The sequence below is a fragment of the Trichoderma breve genome, chromosome 4, assembly GCF_028502605.1.
Source record: "Trichoderma breve strain T069 chromosome 4, whole genome shotgun sequence".
Classification (NCBI taxonomy): domain Eukaryota; kingdom Fungi; phylum Ascomycota; class Sordariomycetes; order Hypocreales; family Hypocreaceae; genus Trichoderma; species Trichoderma breve.
In genome coordinates, this window is record NC_079235.1 from 2441247 (window position 1) to 2456573 (window position 15327).

General features: G+C 47.5%; 4 protein-coding genes across 4 annotated transcripts; 2 read left to right on the forward strand and 2 right to left on the reverse strand.

Annotated features, from left to right (window-relative positions):
- Positions 1 to 2897: 2897 nt before the first annotated feature.
- On the forward strand, positions 2898 to 4241 carry T069G_07000 (uncharacterized protein; the record flags this gene model as incomplete). Its single annotated transcript, XM_056174210.1, has 1 exon — positions 2898 to 4241. One exon carries the CDS (start codon positions 2898 to 2900, stop codon positions 4239 to 4241), a length of 1344 nt encoding a protein of 447 aa, XP_056027789.1.
- A 2977-nt stretch (positions 4242 to 7218) lies between these two features.
- Positions 7219 to 8927, forward strand: T069G_07001 (cytochrome p450 domain-containing protein; the record flags this gene model as incomplete). Its single annotated transcript, XM_056174211.1, has 3 exons — positions 7219 to 7434; positions 7627 to 7742; positions 7823 to 8927. 3 exons carry the CDS (start codon positions 7219 to 7221, stop codon positions 8925 to 8927), a joined length of 1437 nt encoding a protein of 478 aa, XP_056027790.1.
- An 861-nt stretch (positions 8928 to 9788) lies between these two features.
- On the reverse strand, positions 9789 to 11399 carry T069G_07002 (SURF4 family domain-containing protein; the record flags this gene model as incomplete). The annotated part of the gene is made up of 5 exons (XM_056174212.1): positions 9789 to 9926; positions 9987 to 10480; positions 10559 to 10671; positions 10756 to 11102; positions 11304 to 11399. The coding sequence occupies 5 exons, from the start codon at positions 11397 to 11399 to the stop codon at positions 9789 to 9791; spliced, it is 1188 nt and encodes a 395-aa protein (XP_056027791.1).
- Positions 11400 to 13109: 1710 nt separating this feature from the next.
- T069G_07003 (uncharacterized protein) lies at positions 13110 to 14687 on the reverse strand (the record flags this gene model as incomplete). The annotated part of the gene is made up of 1 exon (XM_056174213.1): positions 13110 to 14687. One exon carries the CDS (start codon positions 14685 to 14687, stop codon positions 13110 to 13112), a length of 1578 nt encoding a protein of 525 aa, XP_056027792.1.
- Positions 14688 to 15327: the final 640 nt, after the last annotated feature.

Here is a 15327-nt window from a genome sequence, read left to right on the forward strand (position 1 = left end):
TGTGGAAAACTGGCTTGATGGCTAGTGTCTCTCAAGAAGATTTGCGAGTTTATTGTGTTGAAGTCTGAGAGTGTTGTGTTGGAAGAGTTGTGGAAAGTTGAAGGGAGAAATTTAACAGCGGAGACAAACAGAGCCACAAGATCAGCTCCCAAAAGGCGGTGGTGAATTTGAGCAAAGGGCATGATTCACTTTCGGCTCACTTGAATGTGGAAACAATAGGCTTGTTAGTGGGGTACTCTCACTTCTTAACAAACAAAAGTGAAGTGTCCACGCTTTCATGACCGCTGAAATGTTGTTTCTGTTTGCCAGCTGGTGCCCCTGCGTGTGCAGATAGTAACACCGTATCTCTATGATTGTCAGGGATCAAGCTAGGGATCATGAATGAACAAAATAAGTAAGGGGGGAAGAACACAAAGAGACCAAAGGCACTGAGTTCAAATGCAACGAAGCAAGCCTTATAACTGAAATCTGGATTGTGATGAAGATTGAGAGAGAATGACTAGACAGGGGAGCAAGGGGGAGAACTAGCTAGGTGAAGTGGAGTTACAGGATGATGATGATGGTTAAAACCGCTGAGCTCATGATCATAGGTGATACTCGCAACGTTGTGACCGTCGTGGCTCAGAATTGGAACTACCTATATAGAGAGGTAAAATGATATCAGAAACTCGCACTATATAACGAATTATTTCTTTGCTGTGGTAGACTTAATATCAGAGAGAACGGAAGGGCAAACAAGAGAGCTGATACTCGAGTGCCCAATATTCGAAACGGAAGATAAACAGGTGATTATCGGTTTACCAGAGATCCAGAGCAGTAAGATCTGGATGGTGCCACGGTATAATAACAGTCTGCTATTCATTGATTTCAATATCTATTCTATTTAGTCAAGAGTATTATTTCTACACTGGGAGCTAGATCTATAGAAGGAAGATCCAGCTCAGGTATCTAAAAAAGAATCATCATCTACGCAACCAGCTACTCAAATCCTAAATAATTATTTTCAGTCTTATTTTCACAGTTAGGACAAAAGAGCCACATTGCTAATCTATGCATAATGATTAGTAGAGGAATATAGCCATAGCAGTAGATATTAGAATAATATGTTAACAGTAGCAGATACTAAAGTATAATATAGTGTATATAGTAGTAGATACTAGCATGATATAGGTAGTAGCAGATACTAGAATAAAGCATTCTATAGTTGGAGAACGGAGAATTTAATGTTGATAGTAGTATATACTGTTGAGGGAGACTATCACCGACGAGGCTTCAACGCCGCGTTGCTTTCTACACATCTCTACCCTCGCATCACAAGCTCAACTGTTAACAAGATCAACTGTTAACAAGATCAACCTCAACGATGCTTCCGGCGACTCCTCCCAACCTCTCGTTGGTGTACGCTAACTTATGCCCGACACCGCGATTGCCGCCCCCGCAGATCGAGATCGGAGACACTCCCGTCGGCGTCTCTCACCCCCATTACACGTCTGCCGTAAAAGCCGTTAAAGGCTATTGAGCTCAGACAGTGAACATGAATCACAGCGACTAAGACGAGTACAAAATTATATTGATCGACAGCGCGTCCATAATCCAGAAGTCTGGTGTTGACGTGCCCTCGAACCATCGAACGACTCGCGCGTTCAAGGCGAAGCTCTCCTGGGCCGAGTATATCTTCGTTCACGCTATCTAAAAGCAAGGCACGCTGCCCCTCAACAAGCAGGCTGCTGGCTTCTTCGATACTGGAATAAAATATTCCATAGTAGGAGAAAATAGCGATAGTGACGGAGGCTTAAAGAGCTGAGTGCAGGCATTGATAATTATTTTATATATATAGGTCATCACGATGTAAGTAAAATGTTTCCTTTCTCATCCTGCTCTGATACTTGAACCTCATACACTCAGTGAAGTTTTGTTGCTTGGATGATCACCGCCCTGAGCGGGTGCAAGATACTGACAAGAGTGAGTCATCGAAGATTCTAGAGCCTACGGTCAAATTTTCGAGGGAGGATGAGCTGTCAACCTGACTGAGCTTCATGAGATTGTAAGAGCGCTGTGAAACCGACAGGTCAAGGTGGAGGATGAGAGAGCTGGACTCAATGTACCTATATACAGTGGGAGAAGAAGAACTTGATTGTTGAACTAGATAGATACAATGAGTTGGAAGCGTCACTTTGCATTCCTATCCCTGTTATGGAGCATGGCGTGAAGCTCTCAAGAGCAATACACGATGCAGGTCATTATAGCTCTCTGGGTCTAAATACGGGTAACAAACGAGGCTTAGATGTGTGTCCACGATGCCTTCTAGTTCACAAGCGCACTGGGCTGGGTGAAGAAGAAGAAGAATCACAAATTCTATGCATATTGATTACTATTTGACCTCGCCAAAAAAAAAAAAAAAAAAAAAAAAAAAGTCTTTTTTCTCTTCCATTGTCTTTTTGTATGCTGCTCTGTAGCTTCAAAGTCGTCAATTCAATCTCACCAACATCCACTCTAGGGTTCAGCGCGATTCCACTTCAGGCTTGGATTTCTCTAGCCTTCGTGCCTATTTTTGGCACTATAAAGCCCGACTGAGTCCGAAAAAGCAGCAGCAAAGACAAATATCCAAAATCGGAATGGCTATACAAGCGCTGACTCACGCCAGTAGAAACTGTGAACAAAGAGAGGGCATGGGGATAGTCATTAGTGGAAGCTTTAGTCCAAGGCTGTTTCAAGCTTATGTACGGAGGATGAGCCGCAGCACATCCCCCTGAAATACGAAGTAAGGCTGACGGGAGTTTAATGCATACTGGCTTCAATGCAGGAGTTTCTAAATAAATATCCAGACAGCCCCCAGACGGCGCTTAGATCTTCGTCAACTCTCCTCCATCTCTCCCGTCACTTCACAGACAATAGCCATGATGACTTCGTCATTCCCGTTGATGTCGTTCCCCGAAGAGATTATCGAAAACATATGCCGACAACTGGCCAACTATCCACGATCACGCTATAGCCCAAAGCCTCTGTCTAACCTCTGCCAAGCATCAAAGACTCTCTATCGCATCGGCACACCTGTACTTTATTCTTGCTTCGATTCCAGCGAGCGCTTCAAGAAACTTTCCGATTTCCTTCGAACCATTGCCCTGCGCCCTGAACTTGGCGCGCTGGTACAGGACTTATATCTTAACGCGTTTTACTGGACCGAATTCGACAAGAGTCACACCGAAGCCTTTGAGCTTGCGACAAAAAGGCTGGGCGTAAGTCTCGATGGCTGGATGGAAAACAACCCGTGGGAGGCCATATCGCAGCTCGTCATCGCCTACACGCCGAATGTGAGGTCCATGGAAGTCATAGCGCACGAGGTTTACTGTGATGAGGGCGTTGGGGCTTTCACACTGCTTGAGCAAATGGCCGCTCAGGTTCCTAGACAAGTCTCACTACCGCATCTGCGTCGACTCCGCGTGGGCCATGACGACTGCCGGCAGATATCTCTCGGATACTTTGGGGGGATTCTTGAGCTTGCACCTGGTGTAACAGAGATTACGGGCGACCCAATCTATGGCTTCCATTGCAACGAGAAGAATGTGAATGATCGTATAATTCTCGACAATGTAACCCGTTTATATCTCAAGGGTGGTCACATATCCAGGAGGCAACTAAATGAGATAGTCTCGCGCTGCCAAGCCCTGGAGTACTTCAAGTACACATATCACTCTATCTACGCAGGCCTTGGCGAAGATTGTGTGACTCCAAGAGAAATCATCGATATGCTGAGGGAGCACAACCACAACGACACTCTCCGCTCAGTCTACATTGATCTAGGATTTCGGGAAAGAGCGGCCACCGACACCTTGTCCTTTTCTGGCTTATGCAGTGATGGTGACCAAATCCTGTCTCTCAAAGATTTCACACGACTCAAGAATTTCCATGTCGATGGCAGCTCAGTCCTATTTCCAGCTGTCCAGGCGCCAGACTACCGCACCGATATCCTGATCAACATGTTACCTGGTTCTATACGTCGCTTTCAACTTACCAACACGCAAGGAGAATCTGTCGCAAATATGATGACTTTGGCAACATCGCTTACTGACTTCCCGCTCCTTAAAGAGATATTTTTGACGGGAAATAGCACAAACGGGCCACTGGGCGATGTGGAAGTGGAGTTGGATGAATCGGAGATGAGCCTGCTGCGCAAAGTTCTAGATGATAATGGGATACGACTCGAAGATGCGTGGAGCGACGATGAGTCTGATGAACTATGACATGTCGGCTTGTGAGAATGCGGAGTTGCTCAGTAAGTCTGGGCACGGGCGCGTAGGTATAGATTATGTTTATTAGTTAAGAGGTAGTTTATGAAACGAATGTATTCCATGTATCAAGGTTATAGACTTGGCTCTACTATCTAACCCCTAGGCGTCGAGAAATAAGCACTCTTTTCTGATATCTGTTATTATCGTTACTCTCTTTCACTACCGCTACTCTCTTCTACTATCGCTATTCTCCTCTGCTATCCCACTTTATGCTATTATCGCTAATTTCTTCTAGACTTCTTTTGATTATGTCTGCTGAATTTGTGACATGAGACTCTGAATAGCCAAAATGGGGTACTAGTAAGCAAATCCTTCAACAATCCCTTCTCTGCGATGGATTCCAATTCTAACAGATCCTAGCGCCACTACTCGTGTTTCCAATGCAATCCAGCTCTCATCTGGAGGACAGCGATGGGTTGGTATGTGGACGCCGCCCTCTCCAAGGAGCGCTCAATGAGCCGCCAGATACAAAGAAGATCTCTTCGAGCTGGACAAGCTCACTGTTTCTGACCGCCGTGACAAGAAACCAAGAATATTGGACCCGTCTGGTCTCACCAAATATGGCGCAATCTCAACTACTGCGAGCTCTTTGGATGAAGGTGGGTGGGATCCATATTAATGCCAAATACTTCAAAAGTAAACCATTCTGTTACGCAAGCCTGGACAGCAGTGACTCTTTCGTTCTCGCCGCCTTTTCAGTATGCAAATAGATCTAAAGCACAGGCCGCCGCGTATGCTACATCATCAAATATAAACTACTTGTTACCTAAAGCCAATATGATCACGGTTCTCCACCATTACGGTGCCACCGTGACTTGAGACTTGAAGATCGGCTACGTTTTCAGCTATGCCTTTGCTCCCTGCATCGATCCGGTGTAACGAAGCTGTCTATCGTATTTTAAGTTGCAAAGAAAAAGAACACATATTGAAACTGGTGTGTAAGGGAAGATGGGAACCATGTATGTGGAGAAATCCACGCTGTCTAGCAGCTTAGCAGTTCAGCAACTATGAGAACGCATCCAAACCTGAGGCTCTACTGCCCATACAATAGTAACCCAAATATACGTTAATGAGACAATAGGTTACACTTATAACCTCATATATAGGGACAAAAATAGCAAAAAAAGGAAAAGAAACATACAACAGCCGGTGTTCGCCAGTGGTCACCCACCTGACTACTAATCTGCCTCTCATTCGCTTGACTCTGGGAGAGCGGACGGGATCCCGTATTTTCGAATGGATATGGTCGTATGTGCTTGATGTTGGGTCAATTCGGCTTGTGAGAGATCCGAATGTTGAGTCGGGAGAGAGGTGTAAGCATCGGGCTGTATATCCCCTGTCGCGATGCCCCAAAACAGGTGGGCGCGAACACAGTGCCTGACGGCCTCCTACTGAGGAAAAATAACACTCAATAAGATAAAAACCATTCAATAAAATGATTTGAAGCTGTTATTAATTTATCAAATGGATGAAGATATGTGTATGCCTCGTAAATGTATGTGGCGTGCAGTCTGTTGGCCTGAATCATCCCTCACGGTAATCACTCCAATGTAACTCACCGTTTTACTGCATTAGTCAATCAAAATTTCGTCAGCTATGAATTTTCTTAATAGCCCATAATGTGATACTTTACATAGACCAATTAATTTGTAAAATTTGTGACTATGTTTGTTGTAATGGGCTAGGTATTTCTTAGACTTGTCCTCAGCTGCGCTACCATCAACGACATATCATTTGCTTTTTCACCATTGCTTATCGCACTATGTAAATCTGAAGCAAAGCGGGGTATTTTTATTATTTGAGACCTACTACTGAACTTGAAAAAACTCTCCAAGCATTCACACTGCAACAATACCTCTGAGAGCGCTCAGCGCAACTCCTCCCCTCTCATGGACGAGCATCCTATGCAATAACCAGTCATGTTTTCCCTGAATCGTTGTCTCCCCTGAATCATTGTCTCCACAATGACGACTGTTTCTGAAACTCTTCAGCTGCATCTTCTAATGCACGTAGCCGCCAGATATAGTTGCCAATTTGTGGAGTCCACCACCCACACACATCTGTTGCATCTCCCTCCGTCCACAATCACGAGATATACAGAGCGAAAGCCAATCCTTTAAACTATTAAATTATAGCTGAACATCTCATTAGAAACCACTTACGTGCTGTACCGTTGATATCCTCGTCTTCCAATCATGCCGCTGTAGTCAGCCACCTGCTAAGTCCGCAGGAAACCGTTATCACACATGCACTAATAAAACACAGTGAATACGGCATACTACTACATCGGTCAAGCGATATATACTCTGAGGCAACCCACCCACTCATGATTGGGTTGCATCAATGTCATCCTCCTGGCACTTATATGGAGGGTTATTATACAAATATGGGAATATGTCCGCAGTTGATGCACATTGTGAATGATACCAGACGTAAAACCCCCCTCGTTCAACTTTCGTGGTGATCTCACTTCAGGCTTGTGATCGTACGCGAATTCACGAGAGCCGGGGTCATATCGCGTAGCCAGCGCGTAGCCAGCCTCGCCTGTGACCCCCGCATCCTAATCCATCTGGGCCTGCATATAAATACATAATCCTGCCTTCAAAGCCACAAAACCAGGATATTTGTTGAAACCGGCTTGAATTTGGGCGGGGTACCTTGTCTTGATATCCTGGGATGCTTGAGCTGAATCCTCAGTGAGCTGAGGCAATATTCACCGCTGAGGGGGAGGGCAAGAGAAAGTGAGCTATCAAATGTTACGTGGTAACCTTGTAAATGTATTGCGCAGTGCGATACAAAGATCTCTTATCTGTATAGCTTGTCTCTCTCTATTTCAAACTATAAATACTACCATTGGCTCCCATCACGTCCCAATCAACCCAGACAACTCGAGACAGCCCAAGATAACTGGGGGGGAAACACTCTTAAAATGTCAAACTTTGTTATAGCCCAGGGCATTATCGTCCTGATCGGCGTCCTTGTTTATTCTCTTTTCTTTCGCAAAAAGCGAGAGGCCCTTCTGCCTTTACCGCCTGGCCCAAAGCCAATCCCCATTCTCGGCAATATCAGGGACGGCCCACCCCCTGGAGTACCAGAGTTCGAGCACTGGGTTACTTTCAAAGACAAATACGGTCCTATAAACTCTGTAAGCGTATTGGGCCAAACAGCGATTCTGCTTCACGACAAAGAAGATGCTGTTGAGCTGTTGGAGAAATTGTCATTAAAGACTGCTTCACGGCCCCAACTGAATTTCATGAGAATTTGTGGCTATGATCGGTGGTTGGCTGGAATGCAATATAACGACCAGTTCCGATTGTTTCGCAAACTTATTCACAAGCAACTCGGAACCAAGCACCTAGCGAGTCAATACGTCGATACTCAAGATGTTGAGTCGAAGCGTTTTCTGCTACGGATTTTGATGGATCCCCTCCATCTATTTAAACATATAAAAACGTATGAAAAATCTTCCTATATTACTACGAGCATTAAACTCTGGAGAAAATAAATGGTTCACCTGCTAATAATCCGTATAGACAGACGGCTTCTACTATATTGAAACTCACCTATGGCTACTCAGCAGAGCTACACGGCCCAGATCCCCTGACTGCTCTGATTAACAAAGTTGTGGATAACGCTTCCGCGATTTTAATTCCTTTTTCATGGGCTGTTGATCTTTTTCCATTCCTCTCGTATCTACCTGACTGGTTCCCAGGCTTTAAGCAAACTGCTCGCGAATGGAGAGGGCTGCTTGATGCTTCTGCTGACATCCCTTACGCTTTCGCTAAGCAGCAAATGGAAAAGGGCTCGTATCAGCCATCGTACATAACCAAACTCATCAGTTCCTTCAAGGAAGAAGGCAAAGAGATTGATGAAGAGTTTGATGAAGCCATTCGATGGACAGCGGGAGTCATGTTTGCCGGCGGGGCAGATACTACAGTCTCGACTATCAAAACATTCTTGCTAGGCATGGTCTTGAACCCCGACGTGCAGCGAAAAGCTCAAGAGGAAATCGACAGAGTGGTGGGCACTCACCGTCTCCCCGAAGCCAGCGACGAGGAAAGCCTGCCCTACGTTGCAGGCGTGATTAAAGAAGCACTTCGAACTTTCCCCGTCGTACCCATGGGCCTGCCTCACGAAGCTGCGGAGGATATAATCTTTCGAGGTTATCGCATTCCCAAAGGTTCATTTTTACGCCCTTGTGTGTGGTGGTATTTGCACGATCCGAAAACATACGCAAACCCTTCGAAATTTGATCCTGAGCGGTATCTCGAACCTCGGAACGAGCCAGACCCCATGGAGTCGTTTGGATATGGCCGGCGAATATGCCCTGGCAGATTTCTCGCGCATGAAGGTCTGTTCATCACAATCTCACGATTATTGGCGACCTTCACCATAAGCAAAGCAATGCATGAGGGGAAGCCAGTTGATTTCGAACCCAGACATGTAACAGATGGTGCGCTGGACCATCCGGCAGATTTCCCCTATAGTATTGCTCCGAGAAGCGAGAAGCATGCGGAAATGATCCGAAGAGTAGAAGTAGATCACCCGTGGGATGGGGGCAGCGCGAGAGATATTCAAGGGAATGCTATATTTGACAAGTTCAAGGCGGAGTGCGCCGCTGGAATAAGCACCTACTGAACCATGATGGAGAAACTTTGGCGGCAAGGTCGTTTACAGCTATAGTACCTAGATTGATCCTACTTCATACAGGCAAATGACCAATGCAATATTCGATTCAGTGCTGTCATAATCGTTCTCGTAGACTTTTCACCCAAGACCCGGGTCGGCGACATGTTCTCCTTATCTGTAGTCATGCTAACAACGTTGTAATCAGATGAGACAGCCAACGGTGAAGCCATGTCAACTAGATCAGCAATTCCCGCTGCCGTGGAGATGTAGCGTAGCTGACGATATGTTGAATCAGGAAGATGAAACTTGGTACATAGTAAATGCTTAAATCGCATAAAACCGAGTGAATCCAAGCCCAAATTTGCCAATGGCGCATTTACATCGAGCACCTTTACATACCCCAAGTACATTATCAATGATTGCACCAACTGCGGATATGCTGTGTATACAAATGGAATGCAGCTTAAGCTAATTAATAGGTGGAGCTGTGTCGCGTTACAATTCCGTGCACACGATGAAACTTGGTGTGCAAAGAGTTAATTGAGGGTTCGTGCTTTTTTTTTCTTCTCTCTTTCGTATCCTAGCATCCTTCTCCCTCCGTGACTCCCGAGATAGATAATTTGTTTTTCTCTCTCTATGTAGTATGTGCAAAACTTGCAACAACTCGTAAAGACCATCCATAATTTGTCATGTAAACTCATACCCAGCAAATCCACTTCCCATTGTTCCCTGTCGACCAAAAAAAAATGGTAGAAAAAAATAACTCCAAGAGGTTGTGGCAAAGTTCCAGATCTTGGAGCCACAGTGCTCACATGCCAGCGAATCCAAACATGCGGTTTTGTCCGTGATGTATTTTTACTCGGGTTTTGTTTAGTAAACCTTCTTCTTCTCGTCGATGCTGAACTGGCCGGGGCCGCTGTTGACCAGGAGCAGCAGACCACCGACAATGGACAGAATCTGGAAGAAATCGTACTTGGCAAAGTCCTTGTGGGGGTGGTGCTCGTGAAGCTACGTAAAGAATTCAGTTAGTCAAATAAGAATAAAGGAATGGGTAGCACAGGCACTCACAGTCCAGAAGTTGTTCACCAACAGGTTGAAGCCGCTCAGGATGACGACAAGCAGCGTAGCGCTGTACTTGGCCTTGAAACCCACGACAACCATGACACAGGCGCCAGCGCCAAGGATGCAGACGATGACGCGCCAGAAGGACCACTGGCCGCTGAAGACGAAGCCAATGAAGAGGAAGATCAAGAGCACACGACCAGCCAACTGGAAGTACATCTTCTTGTCCTTCTCATCCAGGGTGGGGAGACCGGCAAAAGCTTTGGTCTTGCGAACCCATGAGTCGGACAAGACCATGAGCAGACCACCAATGACGGACAGGTTTCGCAGGAAGAAGTTGAGGTCGAAGATCAGACCATAGCCGAAAGCCTGGATGACGACGACGGACATGAGACCGGCAACAGCGTAGTCAGAGTACTTCCTGGCAATGACGAGGGTGGAGCAGGAAACCATGGCGATGACGTTGAAGAGGAGGAAGAGGTGGTTGAGTCCGGTGGGAACTGGTCAAGATGTTAGCTCACAATGCCCAGCAAGAAACGACGCTGGAAGGCTGGCATTGCGCCGAGATCATTGCTTACTGTGGCGGTAGTCGTGGAGATAGAGCAGCTGGTCGCTCCATTGAGTGATGATACGGAGCGCATCCTCGAGGAAGGTGACGACGATCAAGAATCGTCCAATGGCGGGAAGGTATCTGAACGATGCGCCGCAAATGTTAGCTGCCAATTCCAGATTTGCATGATTCTGGCAAGCCTAGAGCTCGCTGCGTGTCACTTACGGCTTGACGGGCTCGCTGATGGAATCCAGAGCATCCTCGACCTTGCTGGTGTATGGCCGGAGCTGGTCAAGAACGCTGCCTCCGTTGGACTCGTCCGAAACACCAACTCCTCCGACGCTGCCACCAGCATACGGACTGGGGCCGCCAATGCCGTAACCTGAGGGACCTCGATGCGACATTTCGAGCTTCTGTGATTGACCTCCTTCTTCTGTTCCTGTTCCTGTTCCGATTCCTATTCGCGTCTCCGCCTTGAGCTGTCGTCGGTGCTTCTCGAAGCTCCTTGTTGAGTGATTCGGACGACGAACGGAGCTTTCCGCTGCGATGGGGTTGCGATGCGATGCGATGCGCTACAAGACGACGAGCTGCAATGTCAAGGTGCAAGTGGCCAGCAAAGGACAGCGACGGCGCCCAGTCTCACAGGCAGGGTCTGACAAGGTCGAATTGAGTGGGAGAAGCGCAATTGTGCGACGAGAATCACGGCGAGAGGAGGGGCGAGGGAGGAAATTCCCAAAGGTCGTGACCTCAGAAAAGCTCGGATTCTTACATACCACTGTGTCCTTTCCAAATCCCGTGATGGTGCAGGCTCCGAGGTGTCCACTTTTAACTCTGGCAAGCCAGTGGAGTCGGGCTTCGAGTTTGATCATGATCCCCCCCAGCTTTGCGCAGGTACCTGCCGCTTCCCCTCCAGCGACTTTGGTGGGCGGTGCAAAGGCTAGCGACGGGGCGTGTAGCTTTGCCCAGGGATGCAGGTAGCGAGGCAAAAGCAAGCCCCCTTCTGGCGCCAACTCTGTGACAATGGCTGTGGACTGGCGCGACAGAGCACAAGTACATTGCTGGTACAGGCACTGCGTGACGCCGAGGGTCGGGTACCTTCTCGGTACGGCTTAAAACCGACGAGCCTGTCCGTGATTGCATCTGATCCATCCATCTAATACATCACAGCCCGCCCTTACATGTGGGCTCCGACTGCACCGACAAGGTAGGTCGGTAACTAAAGCGCATACCTTAGTTGCTTAGTAGGAGGGAATAGTAGCTGGAACCTCCCTAATTAGGGCCCGTGGCGAGGCTTGAAAGGGCCCCAGTAAGCCCATAGCCGCAGAGAGCTTGACTTGGACAAGCATCCATGGATGATGTGTGGAAAAGCTACGCACGCCATTACTACGGGCTGCCACGGCAAGCGGGGGTGAAGCAGCGCCAAAAATAAACTAATTCAAGGTTACTAGCCATGGCGGCAGAGCATTTCTTGGCAGTTGAGTGCTTGCAGCGGCCCTTTTGCCGTTTTGCTTAGGTTCATATTGCTTGATCGATTTGAAATGCCGTCAGAATGCTACTGGGTACCCATGTTCTAGTGGGGTTGAGTGAGGTATGAGGTATGAGGTACTTCGGGTGCGATGAATGGAAATGAATGCCCAACGGCAAACAATCGAATCAACAATCATCCATTGAATCCATTCTTATTGAGGCGCTATTGACTTAGCATCTTAGGTTTGCCGGGCAGCACAGCCCTACCAACTCATGCTTTGCGCTTCTCAACACGGACCAGATCCGATCCGGAAGATTAAGGGAAAACCCCAAACAAAAGCCCCCAACGGCATCTCTTCTTCCGATTTCTGACCTGTTATCCGCTATAGGTAACTAGCAGGTCTGATACTATTTTCTAGCCTCTTCTAGGCCATCACCAGCATCGGATAGTTCAGGTGAGAGGTACCTCGTCGTCACAAGTGCTCACCTGCCTAAACAATCGCCCCTCGTGCGATGGACCATCCAGTCCCCTCTTTTACAGAGATTTCAGAGGCTGTCTCGCCCTGCATGGTGATGCCCGCAGCGGAACATTGGAACTTTTATTCAATGTCCTAAACTGAGCAGGTCGTAAAGTTCTTGGTACAGGACACCTATCGTCAAAGTACCTTGCCTGCACAGGGCGCCACTGCGGTCCGAGACATGTGCATGCTTAAACACCATAAATGGTGGGTCAAGCATACGGTATGCATTGTTTGTACTATCGATTGACGTTATGGAGTACCTGGTAAGCGTAAACCACCTGCTAAGGTCATCTCGTACTATTTCGTAGAGTGAGAAAATGCGTGACGGTTGATTACGTGGGATTGACCATTTGTGGCTGTGATGGATGATGGCAATGCCAGTGCTGCTTTATTTATCCGTGCTATTTCTCATTACTTGCGGTATTTGGCATCTACCTTATTCTAACATAAACATGACCGACCTTCAGGGCGCGTAAAGAGGCACAAGAGCACATACCACGTGTCTACTTATCCAAGCGCTTAGTATCTCATCTCATACCATCTCTCCCAGATTACAGCATACAGTATGCCGTCAGATTCCTCCCGCTCTCCTCATACAGTCAAGATTCTCAATGCCCCCGTATCATCATACTCAACCCTCCCTTCATTGACAGCCCTTCGCATCTCCTCCCTCAATACCGTACGTTCGCCTGTTGTCGGGTCCCATTCCCAGCCTTCGCGCATCCACATCCACCGCAAGCAGGCTCGCAGCTCCTTGTCGGCCGGTTTCACCCTCATCCACTCAGGTTGAAATTCAGCCTCGCGGCCCTTTCCGTTCCAATCTTCAGCGCGGCCCAGTAATTCATCACGACAAAATATGCGCCAGCTATCGATGGCATACTTGCCCTGAGTCATATGGCCGATTTCCCACGCCTCAAGATCTTGATCGCTGCTATCTGATGGCAAATGCGACATTTCTGAATCCTCAGAGTCTCCGCTGCTGAGATCTCTTGGTGTAGGGCTCCTGTCCCGTTTATCATAGTTTCTCACTCGATATAACAGACCAGACTTTGGTGGCTGGTGTACAAAGGCCGTTGCGTACTTCAGGATATACGCAAGTCGAACATTGGATAGTCCTAGGTGACGTATCATGTCAAGGAGTTCTTCCTTGATTGATGGATCTAACAGCTGTAATGGCGTAGGGAAGCGTTCTTTTACCCGACGAAATGCAGGTAAAGCCACCTGCCCGGTCGTCTTTATGAGAAACGTAATGGCAATAAGCAGCCAAAATGGATCATGAGCCAGCTCCTCCTGGATGATGCCAAACGAGGGCGAGTCGAGAGGAGGAAACGGGATGCAAGAAATTGTTCCTGGCGGTGGCCGTTTCTTCTTCGGAGACTCCTCCTTTGGTGACGGTTTCTGCAAAAAGTAGGGAGATTTCGTTGAGCGTTTGCTACGTGGCGCCTCCTTCTCGTTCTCCAGTTTACAAAGAGAGTCGCATGGCCATAAGTTGTTGAGGCGGGAGCTGTCAAGTGACGATAATACGTTCAAAGGCTGTGCATCCAAAGTCGATGCAACACCAAGGAGAGCGGTACCCGTGCACTGGTGGACAGTCTGGCCGTATGGCCGTACTTGATTGCATTGACGATAGCCAGATACAGATAGAGAGAGATCAGAGAGATTGCCTTGCCTGTCGTTTGTTTTGCTCGTCTGGTCCAATAGCTCGTCAGACCAGTAATGAGAAGTTGTTCCTAGGCGCTGTTTCTTGACGCGTGATTGAGCCTGTGAGGATGCGCTCTTCCGGGCTGATTGTGATGTGGGCAGCGAGGGCGGCAAAACCTCGATATCTCTCTCGAGGTCTTTGGCGAGCGCAATCAGACGATCGGTTTCTCCCCAAGGCTCGGCAGGTGGCGATGTACCGTCGTATCCATCGAATATTTCCCAGACGAAGCTCAGAATGTCGCTACCGTCGAGACATTCAGGATGGCGATTTTGAACGCATCGAATTGACCGTGCACAGTCAATCAGATAATGCCAGTCCTCAGCTCCGCCAGTGAGGCTCTGATCGAAGAGACATTGCACTTCATCGTTTGGCGCATCCCCGGATTCCAAGACTTCGGAAAGAAATGGCGACGAGTCTTCCCAAACATCGAATACGGACAAGATGCTATGGCCGAATGAGGTTGGCATGGTGTCGAAATTCACGGCCCACCGTTGGGCACAAACGGCTTCGAGGTCTTCGTGTCTAGCAAGAGGCTTGGCAGTCGTGAACAGAAAATCGTTCCATGATGAGGTCGCACGGGCTGATTAAAATAGATGAAAAGAGTGAGTGAGAGAGAAGTGTCCAAAAATGTTTCGGAGCGCCCTGCAGGTAAGTATGCTGAATAAACAGCTGCTTGGGGTGTTGTTTTCGAAATGATTGTTAACGTCTTAACACCGCCGCACTTGGATCAAAAGCAACACACGACACTGAGGAAGAATAGAAATCCGAAGCAATTAGAGAATCGACATGACTGTTTCCTCTCTATTCTCTCTTCACCATCGTCTTTTTGTTTTGTCTCTTTTTGCTCTCTTCCAATTGTTTTTCTGTTGTTATCTATTACCAGTGTGTACAATTATCTAGGGGCCATGGTCAGCCGTCAACCTTAAAGATCAGTACATGAGTACTCATTCACCTCTACACACGAGAAACAATCAGACCAATTGCGGCCATTACAGCGAATCAAAATCAAAAATACACAGAGCAGAGCAGATGGTTAAATGCAGCTCCGGAGAATCCCCGATAAGCCGCGGACATGTTGCTGGTGTTTCTGGTCGGCGGTGAAAGCCG